The sequence below is a fragment of the Mchenga conophoros genome, linkage group LG13, assembly GCF_057382185.1.
Source record: "Mchenga conophoros isolate Kocher_MC1m ecotype Shallow Benthic linkage group LG13, M_conophoros_male_GT1.1, whole genome shotgun sequence".
In the NCBI taxonomy this organism is placed as follows: Eukaryota; Metazoa; Chordata; class Actinopteri; order Cichliformes; family Cichlidae; genus Mchenga; species Mchenga conophoros.
In genome coordinates this window covers 13,764,223-13,784,696 of record NC_140538.1, presented here as the reverse complement: position 1 = coordinate 13,784,696, position 20,474 = coordinate 13,764,223, and the positions used below count along the sequence as shown (strand labels likewise).

Genomic DNA, 20,474 nt, shown 5'->3' with positions numbered 1-20,474 from the left:
CTTCCCTTCCTCCTCATCTCTCTTCAGCCATCAGACAGATAGCACTGTGTCCCCGGCCTGATTAATGAGTTGCAGTAGCAGTCTGGACATGTCTGCAGCTCCATCTGGTGTGAATATAGCTGACACCAGAGGGCTGACCCAGTTCACTGACACCACAGTGAAAACATCTTTCACCTCTTTGGTGGGCTTGAACAGCGCATCAAGGACGGTTGACCATAACCCACAGGGTGCCATGCTGCCTTGAAAATTGCAGGGGCTAGTTTGATGGCAAAGCAAACTGTACCTTTTTTTTTTTCCCCAGAGATACAGTACTTTTGCAAACTGGTGTCAAATGCATATCGTTAGCAAGCAACAATTTAAGAGAAAACAATATATCACAGGATGAAATTCAAAAACATTTTATTATTATCATCCCACAGCAAACCATGCTGATTTAAAAAACAAACAAACAAAAAAAAAAAAAAAAAAAAACCCTCAACAGCACTGTGGACGAACTAACCTCTAAAGCTTCCACTGTATGCTTCCAATTTATTGCACATTCTAGTTTTTGGAAAAGCAAATAACACGTTTTAGCTTATTTAAGCCTGTCACACATCAGTTTATTTTATTCACAGCTTCACTGGCATTATTGAATATCAAAAACGCCAATTAAATTGAAAAGAATATTTTCCTAAGCTTGTTATTTTTAAGCTCCTTTGTGTTGCATTTACATTTGGTAATAACCGCTTTTAAATTGTCATCACATTTTTTGTGTCTGTAGAAAAAAAAAAAAAAATAATAATAATAATTTTAGATGTTGTTTGGTACAGTCATAAATGCGTAAGAGCTTTAGAAGTGAACTAAAACTAGCTAAGCCATCATAAAATTAAATAATAGCATCTGAATTTACAAGTCTTCACAAAAATGTACAGTTTAAAACCTGTGATGCAAATGTTAGAAAAAGATGAAGGCGCTGGAGGTGAAGTTAGCCTTGAGACTGTAATTCAGAGTAAGACAGGTTGGCCTGAGTGTTTGCCTGTTATTGTGACTACAAGCCATTATTTTATATCATCGCATCTTTGAGGATGTCAAGTCTTCTCCAAAATGTACCCTGGAAGTTCGGCGAGGTCCAGAGAGCAGAGTCAGATTCTTGAGCGTCTTCCTTGTTATGGCTTGCGTGTGCCTGTGTCGTCACTTCCTGTCCGCTGCATCAGCTGCTGCAGGAGCTCAACGTAGAGTTCGACGCGGCTGACAAGAGGAGCGTTTTTCTCAGCACGAAGCAGCTTGGAGTATACATTCTTATAGGTTTTCAGCAGCTCATCGTCCTTATTGCTGCAATAAAGATGAAAGAGTTCAAAAAGGCAGATGAAAAGGTTGCTTAAATTCACAATTAATCTCTTTTGTTCTTGTTTTTTCCTTTTTAAATACATTTCATGTAGTCATAGTAAATGTTGCTGTACCCGTATACTGTCAGGTAGGACCGCTACTTAATTATTACAATGTGATAAACAGTAAAGAGTATGATCTATTTTAGCTTTATTATATCACCTTTAAATGTTTCTTGTTTCATTAAATCCAGGAACTTTTCCCTAAAAGTTTGATCTAGTCCCAATGGGTTTCTTTTATTATTTTATGGCTGTTTTACAGCAATAGCTTCTTGCCATCTCATGATGGTAAGCAATAAGGCAGTGACATTAAAGACTGATATTAAAATAAAGGTCTGTGTAAAATTTAAGTAGATTTCCTAACCAGCTTTCATACTGGAGCTCACCTTGGTTTACGTTTCACTGTCGTCGTCAGTTTGATCACCTGCAGGAGCAGGAAGGAGAAACTGGGCTCAAATACGCCAATTAACTTCATCACTTCCTGGAGGTTCAGTCCTGCCATTGGGCCATTGGCTACGTTGGAAGACTCTGCTGACTCAGCAGAGTCTGTTTCATTCAACTATGGAACAAGAAGTAGAAGGAAAAGACTGTATGTTACCAAAGCTTTACAAATTCAGTCATTTCCACCAAGTTATTTTTACTACTCAGAAGAATTTAGCTGTAATGGGGTTACTGGGGCTTCATTAACATAATATACACTCATTCGATTTATTAAATGGTCAGAAAACACTTAGATTTTTGTTAAATAAGGAATTTGAAACTCCCTGCCTGTGCTGTATGCTTAAGTGCATAAATCACACCCCTGAGCCAGGAAAAATCCTCCATGAGCTACTGTGAAACTCACCTCTGTCTGCTCCTCCTGTAGCTCTTTATGAATCAGCTGGAAAGCATGGCGGGTTTCTGTCATGATCTCTATTGCCCCAGTCAGGCTCTTCAGCTTAGCTGTGCTGCTGTTCTGACCTGTGGACAAACAACATGAAGAATTATCAAAAGAGGCTTTGAAAAGAAACACTGTTTTTCAATTCAACCCTCATCTGACAAAAATAAAACAAAACATTGCAGCCAACATTGTGATAGTCATCATAATGAATAGCTGCGCACCTGCCATCGTAAACTCAGCAAAAGCCACCCTCTCCAGTAACGTGCGGAGCAGCTCGCAGGGTGCGTCTTTGAGGCTGAGGAATAAACTGACAGCCTTGCTGTAGTGAAGCTCTGCCAAGCTCCGATGCTGCTTTCTCAAGTGTTCATCCCCCACCTGTCACACAATTACAGCCAGAAACACAGACATCCATCAGCTCATTATACCGCTACAAGTATAAAGACAGGCAGCGTATCCCACTTCTGTTCTTTTCTAGTCAGTGTGAACGTCGTTTCCTTACCCAGAGTCACATATTTTATTTTTGGCATGCATAAAAAGCATTGAGCCAAGAAATGCCAATTATTAACACAAAGAGCATCCAAGACATTGGAAAGGAGAATGGTTTTCTACTGTTCTATAATTTTACATAACTTCCCACCTGATTGCGAAAACAGCTGTGGTACATAGAAGCCAAGCGGTGGTGGATGGTGGCGGCTCTGTACTGGTAGAGTGGCTGCCGAGCAGAGTCAGTCTGCAGGTCGCAGTACTTGAGAGACTTCATCATTGCTTCGGTCACCTCTCGCTCAATCTGGTAAGACAAACAGGAATGGATAAATAAAAAATTACTGTGTATGAAAAATAAGAAATAAAATGTACTTGTAAATGTGATGAAAATATGATTAAAACACAATATTTATTTACTTTCATGGCTGAGAAATGATGATATCAGGTATAATACAATATGATAAAAACATAAAAAACAAACAAACAACAAAACAAAGCAGATAAACAAAAATACCCCCCTCCCCCAAAAAAATCTTGTCCTTGCTTTTTTTGGCGAAATGAGGAATTCTTTCTCAGCTGCAAGTGTGAGAGATTCAGCATAGCAAGGATAAAGCTGTAAACTGAAGTGCTACCAACAAGAGTGACTAATGGACTGAAATCATTTTCCAGCCAAAGATTCACTATAATGATTATTCAAGTGGGGTGTGTGGTGTTTGCTGACCCAATTCATGCACAGTGTGTGTCCCTTTATCAGCGCAGAGCTGGTCCTGACACAAAAAGGCTACAAGTCAGACAAGTAGACCAAAGTGATCTGATAACAAAGGGAAGGTGTCCACACATGCATCATTAGCAAAAGAGGGAGAACTGCAGTGAATATAAATTGCATGTACCGTGTAAACTAGCCAAAAATATATGCAAGTACGATTTTGATATCCTTAATAATGTAAAATGTGTTAAAGTCTTAATATTCTACCTAGCTCCAAATGTGTTAAAACCCACCTGTTCCTGGGCCTTCCTGGATACTGGGGCATAGTCCTGCAGAAGGGTGGCCAGTGTGAAGTACGTAGTGGACAATTCCCAGTTTACACTGTCCCACACTGCTGAGTGCTTCTCTCTGCTTGCCAATGCTTTCATGGCCTGCAGGTAGTAGTCTATAGCCTGAGGTAATATTGCAAAGATAGTATGATTAGGCACAGTCAAGATGCAGTGAGACAGATGGTTGAAAAAAAACAAAAAAAGCAGAGTGTTAGTAAGAACACTTAATCAAGAATTTAAGAAAACGTCAGTGTGGCACCTTGTTGTAGTAAAGAGCCTCTTCAGGTGAAAACTCTCCTCTGCCTTCATCGCCAGAGAGGTTACAGTGGGCCTGGGCACAGATTCTCATCAGCCTGCCAGTATTACACAGCAGTAAGGCTGTGTTAGTGCTGTCCCCAATGGCTTCAAAGTCCTTCATCCCTTTCTCAAAGAAGCCAAAGCTCTTTTTCCACATCTCCTGCTCTGCTGCAGACACAGACTTCTTCACTAGAAGGGGAACAGGAGAATAAAAAGGCTGGTGATATACTACAAAAAAAAGAAAAAGAAAGAATAACTCTCGCCGTACTCTTTTAAACAAACTGCATTTGCTGTAATGTAACTTACCCTCTTTCTCAGCCTGCATGGCTGCAGCCTGGTTCATGTAATAGACTCCCATCTCATTGCGTATGTTCCCCAGTCGTTTGAGAACCTGACTCAGCTGATCTGAAGTAAGATCTTTCAAAGGCTCAGAGACAAGTAGTTCATATGCTGCCTCATAGCACTTGCTGCTAACAAACAGCTGGTACTCTGGGTCCATCGCTAGGTCTGTTGCCATGCTGAAGGCTAGTAGATAGAGAATAAAAGGAATGGAATACTTTTTAGGACATTTTGCTAAACAATTTATTGTGAATGACTTTGAAGACAGTGAAATATTTAAGACACTGCACACCATAGCAGCAGGAATATCAATATACTGAATTTCTCTTTAGAGACTGACCCTGGCAGCTGCTCTCTCTGTGCAGGCTGTGCAGAATCTCCTGGTCCTCTTTGGTCTGGTAGCTGTATTCCTCCAGGTAAGCTGCTCTGTTGTTTGCATTTTGAGCCAACATCAGCTGGATGTCCCCACACAGAGACAGGCACTGGCTGTGAAACAGCAGCACATGTGGGTGCAGTGTACCGCTCACTGAACAATAGGCATCTGGAAGATGAGGGGATGGAAGAAGACAATTTTGAAGAAACTTGTCACTGTCGAGATTAAAATTAAACAACAAAGAAATGTAGTTTAAGTTTCAATTAATTGATTATGAAACAGTTAAAGAACCTCACCATAACACTGCAGAGATAGCTTGATGTAACGCAACGCTCGCCCATACTTCAGCAAGTTAGTGGCCGCATCAGAGAGGACGTAGTAGGCCTTTGAGGCTTTGAAGAAGAGTTTCAGCTTCATATGATGCTGCCAGGAGCCGGGGATCATCCCTGAGCGTGTTGTGTGCTTCTGCTCCCCTTGCAAGGGACCTGCTGCTTAAAAAGCAAGAAGACAGGAAAAGGAAGCCTCAGTGAAAACCATGTTTGTCTATATCACGTTTTCTTCTGCAGTATTATAAGTTGTTTTTACCCCTTTCAAGCAGGAGAGAGATGCCTTTCTCAGTTGCACAGGCTCCAGTAGCACTTCTGTCTTCATATTTGAGAGGGATGGGTGTGTTGGGGTCAGCAGCTGGAAGATCGCTCTCTTTCTTGATGCTGCCATCCACCGCCTTTAATCCCTGTGGATTATGTTACAGCATTACAAAACTGTATCCAATCAATTTAGTAACATATCGTTTCGACGTGTCCAAATTGACACCTAGACTTTTATACATAATGCATCTTGACCACCAACAGTCCAATAACAGATCCAGGCAGTAGCAGTTATTGTAGCCTGAAGCTGCTTGTCTGTAGCAGAGATGGGACACCGTCTACAGACATCTGACAACCTCACTTCTTTTCAAAACCACACTTTTCCCCCCCATTTTTAAACATCAGACAAACCAAACAGACACTGAGATCACTTCAGGCAGTTTAACAAAACAGTTTATAAACCAAGAGCTGCAAGAAGACTTTGATGTGTAAATGTGTGTAGGTGTATTTGTCCTTTAATATAGAAGAGAATGTCAAACTTTTTGAAAAGTCACATTTTTTTTGCACTGCAGGCAAACAAACATTCACATTAAACATTTAGAAAGTCACCTTAAGCACATAGCTCAGGACAAGTCTGCATCTCTCTTCCTTGTCTTGAGAAACGGGGAAAGCACAACTTGGCTGAAGAAGTTTAAAAAAAAGAAAAGAAAAAGAAAATATTAGTTTGTATGTATATAAAGATATTTATTTCTGTACTCCACTTTCCACCATTCAGTCGATGCTAAGAAGGCTGTGGAAACCTTTACAGATTCACTCACTCTGATCTGGTGAGTGGATCTATACTTCTCCGGGACTGAGAGCTCCCCTACAGAGCGGATCACAGCCACCGCTTTGCTATCATCCTGCGGGCTGGAGCAGTTACTGTAGGAACCATCATCATCGCTGTCCTCCGTCAGATCCTCCTCTTCTTCCTCCTCCCTGTCTTCGTCACTGTAGCTGTCCTCTGAACCACCGGCCCGCAGCGACTCCCCTCCATCTTCTTCAAGAGGCTCGTCGAGCTGGAACAGCTCTGACAGCATATAGTGGGCAGAGGCAATGATCTGAGCAGACAGAAGACAGAGGAGATCAGGGCTGAAGTCAAGTTCAATCAAATCGAAGTAATGGCATACTCAGAGTTAGTCAAGTGGTTTCACATTGCATTTTCTCCACTGTCTGAACATACATACGAAAATAAGAATATCAAAGAAGAAGCAGGAGAAAGATAGTAAGGACTTAGATCCATTAATAGTTGGACAAAGTCATCTAAAATTTGCCTCTTTATACCACAAGTCCATCGCTCCACATTTTAAGAGGCTCACACTGTTAGTGTTTAGTATTAAATTTAAATATTATTTTTAACTTAAGAAAACAGCAGCGAATAGAAAAACACTGCAAAAGCACACTTCTTCTCCCTCACAACATTCATGAAGCCTCTGCTTCTTTTAACCGTGTCTCAGTGCAGTCCTTCAGAAACACTTCCATTGTTTTTTCTACTTCCATCCATCAATTCTCTTCCGCTCATCCTTTTCAGGGTCTCGGGGGTGATGGAGCCTATCCCAGCTGTCTTAGGGCGAGAGGCAGGGTACACCTGAACAGGTGGCCAGTCTGTCGCGGGTTTTTTCTACTTCCTTTGTGTTTTATTCAACTTCTGTTGTGCTTTGTCACCTTTTGCAGCATTTTTTCTATTTTGCTGGTGTTTTCTTAAGTTGCAGTTCATTTGACCTTTCAGGGCCACCGTAAAACAACCTGTTATTAACTTGGAAAGAGTATCGACTTTCTCATTTGTCTGAAAATCTGCACCTACCTGAGGATGTCTGTCTTGATGTAGAAGTTTGACACAGTTTAGCAGCAGAGTTCTGATTGTGCCATAGTGCTTTCTGTTTTGTCGCGCGTTTAGCATCAAGTTGCTGGCCACTCTGTGTCACACACACATGAACATAAAGTTAAAACAACAAGAACACACTGACGTACTAGCATGCCCGGTAACTACTGGTTTAATTTGATTTACACCTTACAAAGCTCAACAGTTTATCAAAGGGCTATCACACAGAGACAGATGTCATTCACATCCTCATCTCAGGCCAATTTAGAAGAAATCAAACTAACATGACAGCTGTTAAACTGCACCTGGATAAAAACTGCAGTCACGTGACAACAGGCGGACTCCACACATCTATTCAACTGGTTTACACCCTGAATCTTCTCGCTGTGAGGTGTCAGTGCTATCCAAACACCCACCCCCACACTTCAAACTTTACAACCACTTTTCACAGCTGCAGGACTCCTACAACACAAGGCCGCTCGTATTGTCTGTCTTAGATACTTACTTGTATAATAATACAGCCACAGGAAGAGTGAAGGGATTCTGATATTTCTCTTCCTCAGCCTCCTCACACAGAGTTGTAAGATCATAAAGCTTCACAATGTCACTCCCACTGGCTGTGGATTTAAGAAATTACTTTAGAAAACACTTTTTCAAAATAATACAACTTTTAGATCATTCCTGCTCACTTTTCCCCCCACCTTTGAAAAGCCAGTACGTGTGACCCTCCTTAGTGCAGTTGGACTTCAGGAAAGAAAGGACATTTTGGGCGATGTCTTTCACGACTCTCGTGGAGAAAGTCGAGTTCTCCAGATGAGGGATGTCCTCTGTTTTTATCATCTCGTATTTCTGAAGTAAAAATCAAAAACAATGAGAAAATTTCCCACCATGAGCACCACAGCACAAACTGCTTATGCTCACAATACTTGCTGTTTTATTTATTTATTTATTTATTTATTTTTCCCACAAGCAAAGAAAAACTTTATCCTAATTAATATGCAAATTGTTTCAGTAAGGATTACCACCATTTAATTGGATCACCAATTGCATATGGGAGAACCTCTTGCGTAAGCATGAAGTTGAACTATGTATTCCTCTCACTATATTACATTCACACATATCCTTTTAATTAAACCAATCATCTTATCACATTTAACAGATTTTTCATTCCAACATGTTTGTCTTTTAATGTGAAATCGTTTTGAACTTGTAGACTAAGTCTAAGGGCAATTTTTCCCCTGATTTAAAAAACTAATTTATGCAGAGATTTGCTCCAAAAACTAATTGGATCATATATGCTGTACACACTGCTCTTTAGTGAAACTTGGTGGAAACATCGACCAAGTGCATTACATACAGGCACAGGCACTGCCTAGGCTTGTGGTTCGTGTTTTACTCCCCAATGACATTTGCAGCTTAGACCCGACACACAAAATGAACTTAATTAATGAACATGTGTTATTGATTAAAAGAAGCCATAAGCCTGCTGATTGTTAAGCTGTGGAGGCCTTCTTAAATTAAATCTCAAAAGGACAAGCAGGATTTTATTTACCACTGCACCCTTAATGTCTCTTGTGCTGTTGTATTATATTCTTACATACAGTATAGAACAATTTCAAATATCTCTGCGCAGCGAGTTACAGTCTCCTCCTTCTGGATGAAGCCTTATAGTCCCAAATTCTCAAAAACACATTATGCAAATAGCTTTATTCCAGCAGCCACCACTCAGATGAACAAATCAATATTAAAATTGTAAGTACCAAGTACCATCATCTTATCTAATGATTTTCTATTAGGCATGGCTACTGTATGAAATATTTTAGCTTACCTGAACAATGCCATTAACGTGAAAACACATGACAAGTTCTGGGACGTTACACATCAGATTATCAAGCCAGTAGTCGATACCTGTCAGAATGTTGATTGGTTTATTGTTGTCCCTGAAAAAAAACAAAAACAAAACACAGAGTTCGATGTTTGAGACTGAGCAGGAAGGATGTAGCAGGATGAATCCAATGATGCTGGTGCATCTCTTAAAGTCAGTTATCCTAAATTAAAAGATGACTCTAGGAACAATATTTACATGCTATGATGCCCTACATCAGCAGTCTCCAACCTTTTATGTGCCACGGACCGGTTTATGCCCGACAATATTTTCACGGACCGGCCTTTAAGGTGTCGCGGATAAATACAACAAAATAAAACTAGTACCGGTACCGAAAAAAAGAAGATTTATTCATAACACACATGAAAAGACCCAGGAAAGCTGAGTTAATGATAAAAACGGTAACAAAATAACGCTGAAAACCGATAAAAACCCTGAAAACCACACATTTCACACCTGAGCCTCAACTCTCGCGGCCCGGTACCAAACGAGTCATGGACCGGTACCGGTCCGAGGCCCGGGGGTTGGGGACCGCTGCCCTACATAATGTATGCCAACCTATTACATAACTGTTTCATTATGTCATAAGAATAATTTAACATTATGTTGGTGAGACAAATACCCAGAAGGAGCTAAAAGAATCAAATTGAAATACAATTAAAATGCATGACTGCACTGTCATTTAGCTCCTAACGAGTGCTAATTTCAGATCCTGGGTAGGAACCAATGAATTAAAATCCTACCTGAGTCTCAGACTGACGGCAGGATAACGACCACCACCGAAAATAGGCATGTTGGACCCAACCAACATGTGTATGTCTTCAAAAGTCCACATGATGTTTCGTACAAAGTCATTTCTTAAACCCTGTCATGCAAGGGACATCAAAGTGTAAAAAAATAAAAAATAAAAAATAAAAAAATCAGAAGATACATGTAGACACAGGGCATGTGCTTTTAGCTGTAGTATTATACTATTAAGGAAGGATGAAAAGATTGTGTTACCTGGCCGTTCTCTCCTTCGTTGAAGATTGTCGGGAGGTTTTGCTCTTTAGGAACAGAGGTCACCTGGCCCAAAGCAAAACTGCTGTCGACGGTAACACTTTCCTGCACATTTAACAGCACACTTCATTTTTATTTCATCTCATGTGACACAAAATACTTTTGAATGTGGAACAAATACAAAATTTAATTCCAGAGATGACTAAAAGCTTAACTTACCTGTTTGGGAGCTTCTGATTCTTCTGCATTAGACGTGCTAGTGAAGGCTGTAGGCCATGAAGAGCTGAACTCATCAGCACCACTGTCCTCCTCTCCTTCATTCAGGCCATCTGATTGAGGCTCAGCAGCCCCATCACCATTTATACTGCAAGAAACAAAACAATAACGAAAACAAAAAAGTTGTTTTACTATCAGATTGAAGAATAACTCTCGTTCAACTCCAGCATTTATTCGAGCAAAGCCAACTCCTCACCTATAATAGAGAAACTTTGACAGGATTGCTTTTTGATACCAGTGCTCTTTACTCTTCTTTTTTCTCTGCCACTTCTGATCTATTAGCCGCTGGTAAAACTCCTTCAGCCATGTCCAGTCTCCTGTCTACAACACATAAGTTGCATTGAGAGTTAAATAATATATTCACTTAACAGTTACTACCATGATTAATAACAATAATAATAATTTTAATATTGGTACTAGCCAATATTCACTTCAGCATATTGTCAAAAAAATAAAAATAAAAATTGCATTTACACATTTCAGTGGGCGAAACTAATCTGTTGTGTCACATCAATTTTGCACAGGGTGAAATGTTCTCAATGTTTTTACTAAATCTAAAACATCAGTTTTAGAGTTCTGTAAAAATGTATTTTCTCTGAAACAGGAACAGGAAATAAATAACACAAAAATAAATCAATCAATCACTGGAAAAATATCCATTGGGACTCCCTATTCATCAAGCTTTTATGTTAAACATTGATAGATGCCCCTTACTTCACAGTTAAAATTAATAATGGAGGCAATATCCTCTTGATTTTAAAAAGTGTCGCTCGGCTGTACCTGAGAGGATCTCATGAAAAGCTCTTGAATGTCCAGCTCATCTAAAAGCAAAGTCCTCCCCACACGATGAACTGCCATACTCAGATGGGACTTGCTGTAGGGAATTTTCAAAAGCTTCTTGATGTTCTGAAGGTAAAAAAAAGAATTCTGTTAACATCAACTGCATGCCTCTGAAGCTAACAAAGAAATAGCTCTGCAGCAGCTCCACAAACCTCTGAGTCTGAAACCACATCAACATCATCTCCGATGCAGTCGATGAACTCGTACGCCATCCCAAAACTGCAAAAGAAGAAAAACAGTTTACTCAATACAAACTAACTGCATAGCAATAATTAAAGTCTTCGTCTTCAAGCGTATCCATAATTTACCCACTCACATCCTAAATGAAAGTGCAGCAGCTTGGGGGGTTTTAGTACTTTGAATTATGTAGTGAAAAGTCCTCCACTGTGAGTTTGAACCATAGTTTTGCAACTATGCTATACTCCATTCCACACCTCGTTTATTGCGGATAGAGTATCAGTCTTCATGGGTCTCCACAAGTGCATAAGGACCAGTAACACAGGTGATCTGCTAAGCAGATTTTCACAATTAGGAAAAGAATATCTGCTGCTAATAGAAACTTTACCTAGTTTCTTCTCTCATCCAGACATAGTCGCAACATCTCGAAGACATAGAACTGAATGTATTAAAGCTGCATATCCTCATAAATGTAATCTTGAGAAGTAAACCATTTTTTTTAAATAAGGTAATAAGATATAACTAACATTTTTTTCTTAATTTCTTGTTTCTTATGATTTCATTCAGACACACCCACACCAGTGGTGGTGAAAGCCAAAGTATACATTGGGCATTTGCATTGTCCAGTGTGTACCTATCCATAATTTTAACTGCATTTGGTTCTGACTCATGCTGTGCCCTCTTTAGTTATTTTTGCCATATAGTTAACCATTTCGCAAATTACATTTAAGCAAAAGATTTAATACTTGGTGTAATGATAAAAGTGGTGCCTATCTACCTCAGTCATGAGCTCGACACCAATTCAAATTCAATCTTTCCCATAAAAACTAAACCCGTGCCCCCTTTTCTAAATTATACCTGGAAAAGGGCTTGCTCTTGCTGCTAGATCCTAATATAGTGGTCCCAGCGCTGCCCAGCTGGGGGTTTTCTCTCAGCCAGTTGGCAGGAGGTAGCTTCAAGTCGGTCTTTTCCTGCAGGAGGGCATAGCTGGTAGGTGGTGGGGCTGCGCAGTACTTGACCACAGCACGGCTTTTTATTTCACTGCTGCCTGAGCATATTGAGGATTCCTAAAAATAACAATATCAAGCTTGTGAGAATGAATGGACAGCACTGACAGAGTAACATTTAAATAAGGATATGTCTGGCAGTTGATTATCATGAGTATAGTATGCACACTGATGTTCTTCTGTCAGCTGCACCCTTTTAGGATCACCACAGTGGATCGTCTGCCTCCTTTCAACCCATCTGTACCATTATACTCTGTCAAACCAACTCTCTGCATTTCCTCCTTTACTGCTTCCACAAATCTCATTGGTTGTCTTTTTTCCTCCAGCTCCATATTTAACATCTTTTGCCCAGTAAATCCACTATCTCTCTCCTGCAAATGCCCAAATGCCCTTTTTGTCAGTGTCGCGGTCTCCAAACCATATATCACAGTAGGTTTGTAGGCCTTTTTGATGTCCTTTTATCACTAATCACACCTGGAACTCCTCTTCACCCACTCCACCCTGTTTGCACTCACTTCTTCAATGCTCTTGTGTACTGTCCGTTACTTGATGATGATGACCCCAGGCATATGGAATCCTTTACCTTCACTACTTCTACTCCTTTCATCTACACTGTCTCGCTCCCCTGTCACCTGTCTCGCTCTTATTCACTCACATGTATTATGTCTTGCTTTTCTTGACCTTCATTCTTCTCTCCAGAGCATTCATCCACCTCATCAGGCTCTCCTTCACCTGCTTCCCACTCTCACTAAAGTTATAGGATGTTTACAGATGGCACTATAAATCCACTGTAGCCTAACTCAACATTAGCACTTCAAATACTAATTAAAGAGTGTTATACATGACAACATACTACATACTAGATGGTAGATTATCCTTGCAGACTAGTTACTTACATGTTTACTGTTGTCTCCAGTGCAGGTAGGACCACTGACTTCTTCCTTTGCATTATCCAAGGGGGTGCAAGGCTCTCCGTCTCCAGCTGATGCGCTCATACTGGACATACAAAGATCTAATTCACCAAACAACTCCGATTTAATAAACAAATAACATGTCCATGGCTTCGACAAGCCGTGGACCGTCTATACATCAGTCGAATAACGAATGAGGTAAGTCAACATGTTGGCAAAGTTAGTTAGCTTGACAAGCTAGCTCCTCGATAAAGAAACCCTGGCACGTAAAGCTGTAAAATGGAAGTTTCACTAGACTAATTAAACCTAAACGACACGAAGGCGAACAGTTTTCCTTGCTTTGTAAACGACTAATGTTTAGCTCTTAGCTCCGTGACTACTTACACAAGCCTGTAGCCTGCAGCCAGTCTATTGACAGAGCAGTCGCAAGCGCTAGCAATAAGCCAACAACAACTTCCTGTTTCAAGGCAAAAAGAGTTACAAAACTAATTTTATCAGTTGTTTCGAAGAATAAAACTTTTCAATAATAATAACATCTTTACATTTACATTTTAAAGCTATAACTTTAGATATTTGTTTTAGTAAAGGAAAAATATTTTATCTGAAACGATTTATTGTGAAAAATAGATGAACCGGAAGTGTTTTCATAAGTTCTTTCTGGAAAAGTGGAGCACATTCTTCTGATACCTTTTATTCTGAAATTCCCTGTTCACACCATTGTTTTTAATTTAACGTGAGCTTTGCATGTGGTGTGACTTTTCTCTTTTTAAACAATTTGATTCAGTGTGAGGTACGCAAACAGTTCCAGTGCAATTCTGTTCAGGTATTTAGCTGTTAAAAACCTGTAAAAAGTTGTGATACTTTTTTAAATATGTAAAAAAGCATCTCAAACAAAAGCATTTAGGTGCAGGGATATTTTTATAAATTATGAGATGATAAGTCATGAAAATATTAGCAGTGGAGGGACAATTTAAGCATCTAAGTAATTATTATATTCGAGTACTAATGTTTCTGCTGTCCATAATATAATATAATATAATATAATATAATATAATATAATATAATATAATATAATATAATATAATATGGATCCTTGTAAGAATGTCTAGCCAGTAGTGGAATGTCAAGCTGGTGAGTGAAAAGGGAGGAGCTGTGAAACTTTGCTGAGTGCATTTAATTCCTGCGTGGATGACACAGACTTCATGTGAGGGCAGAAGACGCTGTGATCCAGCTGCTTTAGTATAGTCTATACTGGATGCGCAAACGTGACAGGTTTTTCCTTAAAGTGTCCATTATAATGGGAAGTTGGAAGAATCACGTGCGCCAAGGGCTGCAGCATAGAGACCACAGAGAAAAGCTCCCCTTTGTTGGCGTTTTCACAAGCTGTAAGATTAACTTTTCTCTGCCTCTCTTGATGCTGTCCTCTCTATCAGAGCCTAAGGACGTCTGCCTGTTTTCTTTTAGTGTCTCAGCTGGAGGAACGCTTTGAACTTCGCGACGAGATTTTGGCTGATGTTCAGTCTCAGAGGTTAGAAATGCAGAATTTAACTTACCCTACATCTTACCCTACATCTGGCGTTTGCGCTGATCGGTTTGTCCTCTGCTTGATTTTTTTTTTGTAAAGTATTTTAAATCTGCTCACTTGTTTTTATTTTCAGTTTAGAAAGACATGGAGTTGAGGTTGGGGGAAACGCCACACTGCTTCGACTCCGGCTGAGAGAGAGTGAGCACCTGGTAGATAAGGTGGGTTAAATGAGGAGTAATCCAATGATTAAACGCCCCAGCGGCTCAAACTTTCTACTACAGGGAAGACGTTTACGTAAAATGCAGAGCAGCATATTTGCACTGATATGCATGAACACCACATCTCACAATATGAAACAACTTTCAGAGCATTTGACCTTTATTTTAAAAAATGAATAAATAAATAAACATTCATTATTGCAACTGGTTCAGAGGAGTGGAGAAAATACTTTAATAATCATCTTTAATGGGTGTGTGCTGTTGTCTGCTTTTGATCTGGGTCACTTCACCCTTTGTTTTGCCTACCCAGTTATCTCAAACTGTCTCCGACCTTACCACCGTCCTCCATCTCAAAGAAGATGAAGTACAGTACTGGCAATCACGGTAATTCAAATACCTTTGTTAGTACTGACTATGATTCCAAGATTAAAAAAACACACTAGGTGACACAGACAATGTAAAAGCAACACATGATGGACCAGATTGAGGAAAGTGTTAATTCACGGTATATTTCAGATCTAGTAAAGGTATTTTTCAAATTGAGTTTCCCCATAATTAGTCAATATGTTGCCAATTAATCCTAGAGTAGTAAACAGTTAATTTGGTCATATAATAAATTTATTTTATATTCGTAGGAATACTGAACCACTGAAATAAAGAAGTATAATTTTCCAGGTTAGGCCGATTGTTGGGATTTTGCATTCAGAATATAAGGGATCAGTTCGTCACCATTATAATACTTTGCTGTTACAGTGTGTCTCAGTTCCATCAAGAGGCACTTACTCTGGCTAAAGGGAGTAACACCCTGAAGGAAGCCCTTTCAGAATATGAGTTCACCATAGAGTGTCAATCCAAAGAGTTAGCAGCCCTGCGTGTGGATCAGCAGTGCCTAAAGGAAGCTCTTGCAGATGCACTGAAAGAGAAAGAACGGCTATTACAGCGATGGATGGAGGAGAAAATAAAGGAAGCGGACAGGCTGAATAATTACAACATCACTCAGGCAAGGTGAGATAATGAGTTCAGGAGTTTCTGTGTGACTTGCAAAGCTCAAAAATTTAAATATGTTAACTTTATATGATAGCATGGTCACACTTTAAAGCTTAAAAGTTGTCTGGGACTGCTCCCTTTTACCAGGTGGCAACATTTGACCAAACATCTGAAGAAGCACCTCCAGAAAGGTGTGGGGAAAGAGCATGAGCCCACGCCGACCAATTCTTCAAGTGATGCAGCACAGTCTACATCAGCCATTCAGAGTAAGAATCTGCATATAGATATTAACACACATTAGATGCAAACAAATGGCTGACTTTTAGGCCGTCCTTTTTGCTCTTTAAATTAAGAAGCTTTAGGTCGTAGGTTAAAGACAAGTGTGCTAATGAAAAAATGAGACAATAGTGCAAAATGATATTTTTTTTGTTTGTTTGCTTTTAACCATCTAACTAGATAGCAGTGGCAACTTCATAAGAGTTACAGTACATGAAGTACTGAATATGAACTCTTGGACCCAGCTACTAATAAAACCTAATGGTAGTTAAGGATTTAATAGGAAATTCATATGCAACCACTTTGATATAATGCTATTTTTGAGCAAGATTTTTTTTCCAATTCAATTTATTTATATAGCACTCTTCACAGCATAAAAACTACAAAGTCCTTCACAGTAAAATAAAAACAGGTAAACAAAAAAAATAGCACAATCAAACATTCAGCACAAATCTAATTAAAAGCCAGTCTAAATAAATGAGTCTTAAGCTGCTTTTTAAAAGAATAAATGCAATCAATGCAACGTAATGATGGAGGGAGAGCATTCCACAACCTGGAGGCCACCGCTCTAAAAGATCTCTCTCCTCTGGTCTTAAAACGTGTTCGTGGGACTAGCAGCAGCCTTTGATTAGATGATCTCAGGCTGCGAGAGGGAGCGTGGGGTTCTAACAGATCAGAAATGTAGGCAGGGACATCACAATTCAAAGCTTTAAAAGTCAGTACCAAGATTTTAAAATGAATTCTAAAATGTATGAATGTTGCAATAATAGCGAATACATTAAAGTCTTTTTTTCCCCCACCACTTTAATCTACAGCTCAAGACCTTTAATTCAATGTTTGGTCAAAAGAATCAGTGGTAATTGTTTTGTGTCTGCCTATCTTGTCCTCAGGGATCAATAATCCAACAGATATGCACAGTGGACTCCCAGACCAGTGTCACATCTCAGGTCCACCACAGGCCTAATATTCCCTTCAGATCGCAGGGAGAACACTTTTTTTCTCCCCAGTGCTTATAGATGAAATGATGACATAAATAATGAAAATGTAGTTGGTTTTTCTTTGCAAATGTTAGGACAAATTGCTCACATGGATCTATTTTTATTATTTATCTAAAAATATATTTAAAGATCCACTATACTATGCAAATTTGTTTGTGACGTATAGTTAGAGTGCCTAGTTTCACATCACAAGTCACCCTGAAGTTTAGCTGATCACATGTGGACATCATCTTCATGATCAATGCATCAAACCCTTCCGGTTCTACGATTATTATTCTTTTAATCAGTTAACCTTTGAAACAACTTCATATAGTTTTCAGTTGTTTTTTTTTTTTTTAACATTTTAATTACTGTTCAACGAATTAAACATTTAGTAATTTTGAAAAATCAAGCTCAGTGTTAGTTTACTGCACACTCTTGTATGTAATTATGTGTTACTGTCTTCTTTATCACCTGTAAAAGAAAATAAAGAGACTTTTTTTTTTTTTTAAATCCCCTCTCCTGAACAAAGACTATTATTTTAAACATTGCATGTTGTATTCCTTAACTGATTAAATACTAAGAATTTCATTGTGGTGTATTTCTCATTCTGTTTGATTACAAATCTGAAATATTTCAAAATGTTTTGGGGTTGTTTTTTGTTTTGTTTTAATCATCAGAATTCAGTTTCTGATCTCTAGGATCTGATTGCAGTTTGTTTGCTGCCTGTTTCCATGGTCACCAGTGTTGGCATTAGTAGTTAAGTTGCACAGTTTGTGGAGTGCGTGTTTGGTTTTACTGATTGTGGTCTAAACACCTCAAGCTGTAGTGGAAAAATGGTAAAAGGCGGAAAGCGTCATTTTTCAGTGAGCACTGATTGCAAATGGGTAAGAAGTCTTCATTTCATTGGTTTAATTAAATCATAGCATTCTAAACCTAGATGTGTAATTAGGTTTTCTTTCATTTTGTTCCCAGTTTGCTCATCCAGGTTTATCAGAAAATGAGACAAAGACTGGAGAGAACTGTACAAGCACTGGGATCATGCTGACTCAAGTGAAGTCATCGTTGCCTCAGGCTTTAAACTTTCAACGCTATCCTAAATGGAAAAGTCAGCAGGTGTGTATGTAGATAAGGCATGGCCTTACTGCTTTTGATATCATAGTCACTGCCAGTGGCCTTGATAGTTTTTCTTGGACTTGCTATCACAGTTCTGTATTTAGTTGCTCTCCCAGTATGAGTTTTATGGGTTAACTTGCAGAAATCCAGAGAGTATCCCTTCTCAGACCATGACAACAAGCACGCCTTAAAAGACGACGTCATTGTATTCTCTCATGTAAGTATGTAGTGAAAGGTTCAAGGTTTTGCTGAACACAAGATTCACCACATTATACCTTTAAAAGGGGACCGTGTCTATTCTATGTTGATGTACTTCAGAGTGTGGGAAGAAGGAAGTGTCTTGATGATCGCAGACAGCATATCTCCCGTTTCTGCCTGTGCCATGGTGGAACTGACAATAGCACCAAAGAGACTCGAGGGAACGCCACAGCCTACCAGAGTGACTTCATAGTGAAGGAGGTTGTTGATTCTGCATCCAGAAACCGGCGCTTCCCTCACAACCACAGGCAGAAGTCTGCAGAGGCAGCTTTGGCACAGGCGGGGGAGATGTTTATGTGGTTCGGACGAGACGATTCTGACCAGTCTGACACCCTGCAAGTGCTGGCAGCTACCAACTGCTCAACACCATCCAAGCCTTAAGATATTCTTACATTTAATGCCCAGATGGCATCATTAGGGGGCCATAGCATGCACAGAGCTTCCTTCACTTGCATATGAGCTGTAATCCATTAAAAATTGTGAACCAAGATTTATCCCACAGCATACTCAATATCAAATGTTCCAAGATTGGAAAAAGCATTAACATAGTTTAAGTAACATTTATTGCATAGAAACTATGCAAAGTGATTACTTTCAAAGTTTAGAACCTGCAAAAACTACTTCAATACTTTTGCTAGTACTTAAGTGATTTTATCTCTGTATTTCTAATATTGTAAGGCTGGTGATAAAATGATCAGAATCAATGGCAGGTACTTTTTGTATCTCAACTGTTGAGAGTATAGTCAGCCTCAGGCAGAAGAATGAACTATCAGCTAATGTTGACTCTATTAAATGTGCCAAAGTTGCTACAAACATTTCATAAACGCAATATAGCAATGTAGCACAATGTTATTTGAACTCAAGTTAGCATAAGCTGAGTTAACGTAGCTATGGATGCATCTGAACATCAGTGTGCACAGGCCTGATTTGAGTGCCACTATTAGTCTACGTGAGGACTGTTGGTGGTTCACAGTTTTGCCAGCAGAGGGCAGCAGGGTTACATGAGCCATTTGGCCTGCCTAGCCAGTGAGTTGTTCATTGTTCAAGGGCCAAGTTGTATGAAAAATGTAATAGCCACAAAACCCCTGTGTAATATGCATGAGAGAAAATGTGGGAGGGGGGGGGAGGAATAATTAGAAAAATGATCCTGCTATTTTTATTCAATACATATCAACATGGAGATATTCAATTAGAGCATGCGAAATAAATTAAGTTTGATTTGAGTCATAATGCATGGGCTTGTTTCACCCCAGGGGATGAAAAGGATGGATATGTGTGTGTGCAGCCCATAAAGAGAGAGGAGGAAGCGTGGGAGCCAATGACAGCGAGCACTGCTCAGAGAAAAGCACTTAAGTGAAGAGTGTCCCCGACCACTCTCTCCAATAGCTGATGTTTTCTCCAGAGCATGCTCTGACCAGCTGCTTTCTTTCTTTAAATACTCACCGGGGAGATGGATTTTTCTCACAAGCTTTCTTTCAGCTGTTGTAATTAGCTGATCCACATACCACGCTGACCTTGTAGGCGTTTGTTTCACTTTTAAAAGGTGAAGCAGACCTCAGTCTTTTCTCAGACAAGATGGCTGAGAGATGTTTGTGTGAATCTGTGGGCCTTTTGCGATTTCACTTTGAGATTATCTGGCACATCGCCGTCAGAAAAAACGATCCCCTGATGCAGGTGCACAATTAGGAGGGGGATGTCTGATGAGGAGATTACTTTTGATGGTTTCCAGGTCTGTTTTAACCCTATTTCTGCCATGTCACTGAGACAACAGCCTGGAGCATTTTGCTATTTTGCCTAAACTAT

At 39.5% G+C, this 20,474-nt stretch overlaps 3 protein-coding genes across 7 annotated transcripts; 2 read left to right on the top strand and 1 right to left on the bottom strand.

Annotated features, from left to right (window-relative positions):
• Positions 1-134: 134 nt before the first annotated feature.
• Positions 135-14,972, bottom strand: edrf1 (erythroid differentiation regulatory factor 1). Of its 5 annotated transcripts, none has more exons than XM_085296591.1 (26): positions 14,868-14,972; positions 13,300-13,399; positions 12,255-12,463; positions 11,372-11,438; positions 11,160-11,285; positions 10,576-10,700; positions 10,323-10,467; positions 10,107-10,208; positions 9,848-9,969; positions 9,048-9,159; positions 7,921-8,068; positions 7,725-7,836; positions 7,202-7,313; positions 6,177-6,458; positions 5,968-6,039; positions 5,357-5,504; positions 5,068-5,262; positions 4,739-4,939; positions 4,366-4,584; positions 4,022-4,248; positions 3,727-3,885; positions 2,882-3,031; positions 2,466-2,619; positions 2,209-2,324; positions 1,751-1,923; positions 136-1,311 (listed from the first exon to the last, which is right to left on the bottom strand). In XM_085296591.1, exons 2-26 carry the CDS (start codon positions 13,396-13,398, stop codon positions 1,146-1,148), a joined length of 3,741 nt encoding a protein of 1,246 aa, XP_085152717.1. In that variant the 5' UTR covers position 13,399; positions 14,868-14,972; the 3' UTR covers positions 136-1,145. The 5 variants fall into 5 exon arrangements, with proteins under 5 accessions (XP_085152714.1, XP_085152717.1, XP_085152716.1 ...); XM_085296590.1 differs by lacking the exon at positions 14,868-14,972 and adding an exon at positions 13,699-13,786; XM_085296588.1 differs by lacking the exon at positions 14,868-14,972 and having other exon boundaries at positions 135-1,311; positions 13,300-13,730.
• LOC146560953 (autophagy-related protein 16-1) lies at positions 14,509-17,924 on the top strand. Its single transcript, XM_085296594.1, has 7 exons — positions 14,509-14,699; positions 14,779-14,842; positions 14,973-15,057; positions 15,368-15,441; positions 15,811-16,062; positions 16,192-16,310; positions 17,211-17,924. Exons 1-7 carry the CDS (start codon positions 14,570-14,572, stop codon positions 17,282-17,284), a joined length of 798 nt encoding a protein of 265 aa, XP_085152720.1. The 5' UTR covers positions 14,509-14,569; the 3' UTR covers positions 17,285-17,924.
• Positions 17,925-18,007: 83 nt separating this feature from the next.
• On the top strand, positions 18,008-19,159 carry tex36 (testis expressed 36). The gene is made up of 4 exons (XM_085296595.1): positions 18,008-18,184; positions 18,273-18,413; positions 18,556-18,630; positions 18,732-19,159. Exons 1-4 carry the CDS (start codon positions 18,134-18,136, stop codon positions 19,050-19,052), a joined length of 588 nt encoding a protein of 195 aa, XP_085152721.1. The 5' UTR covers positions 18,008-18,133; the 3' UTR covers positions 19,053-19,159.
• The last annotated feature ends 1,315 nt before the right edge of the window (positions 19,160-20,474 follow it).

Coding starts and splice junctions, on each gene's coding strand:
- edrf1 (XM_085296588.1), bottom strand. CDS start 13,407: ATGTCCAGTATGAGCGCATCAGCTGGAGACGGAGAGCCTTGCACCCCC. Junction 4,940..5,067: donor GCTATCTCTGCAGTGTTATG/GTGAGGTTCTTT, acceptor CTCATCTTCCAG/ATGCCTATTGTTCAGTGAGC. Junction 4,249..4,365: donor CATGCAGGCTGAGAAAGAGG/GTAAGTTACATT, acceptor TTCCCCTTCTAG/TGAAGAAGTCTGTGTCTGCA.
- LOC146560953 (XM_085296594.1), top strand. CDS start 14,570: ATGCGCAAACGTGACAGGTTTTTCCTTAAAGTGTCCATTATAATGGGA. Junction 15,058..15,367: donor GTGAGCACCTGGTAGATAAG/GTGGGTTAAATG, acceptor TTGCCTACCCAG/TTATCTCAAACTGTCTCCGA. Junction 16,311..17,210: donor GTCTACATCAGCCATTCAGA/GTAAGAATCTGC, acceptor TCTTGTCCTCAG/GGATCAATAATCCAACAGAT.
- tex36 (XM_085296595.1), top strand. CDS start 18,134: ATGGTAAAAGGCGGAAAGCGTCATTTTTCAGTGAGCACTGATTGCAAA. Junction 18,414..18,555: donor CTAAATGGAAAAGTCAGCAG/GTGTGTATGTAG, acceptor GTTAACTTGCAG/AAATCCAGAGAGTATCCCTT. Junction 18,631..18,731: donor ACGTCATTGTATTCTCTCAT/GTAAGTATGTAG, acceptor GATGTACTTCAG/AGTGTGGGAAGAAGGAAGTG.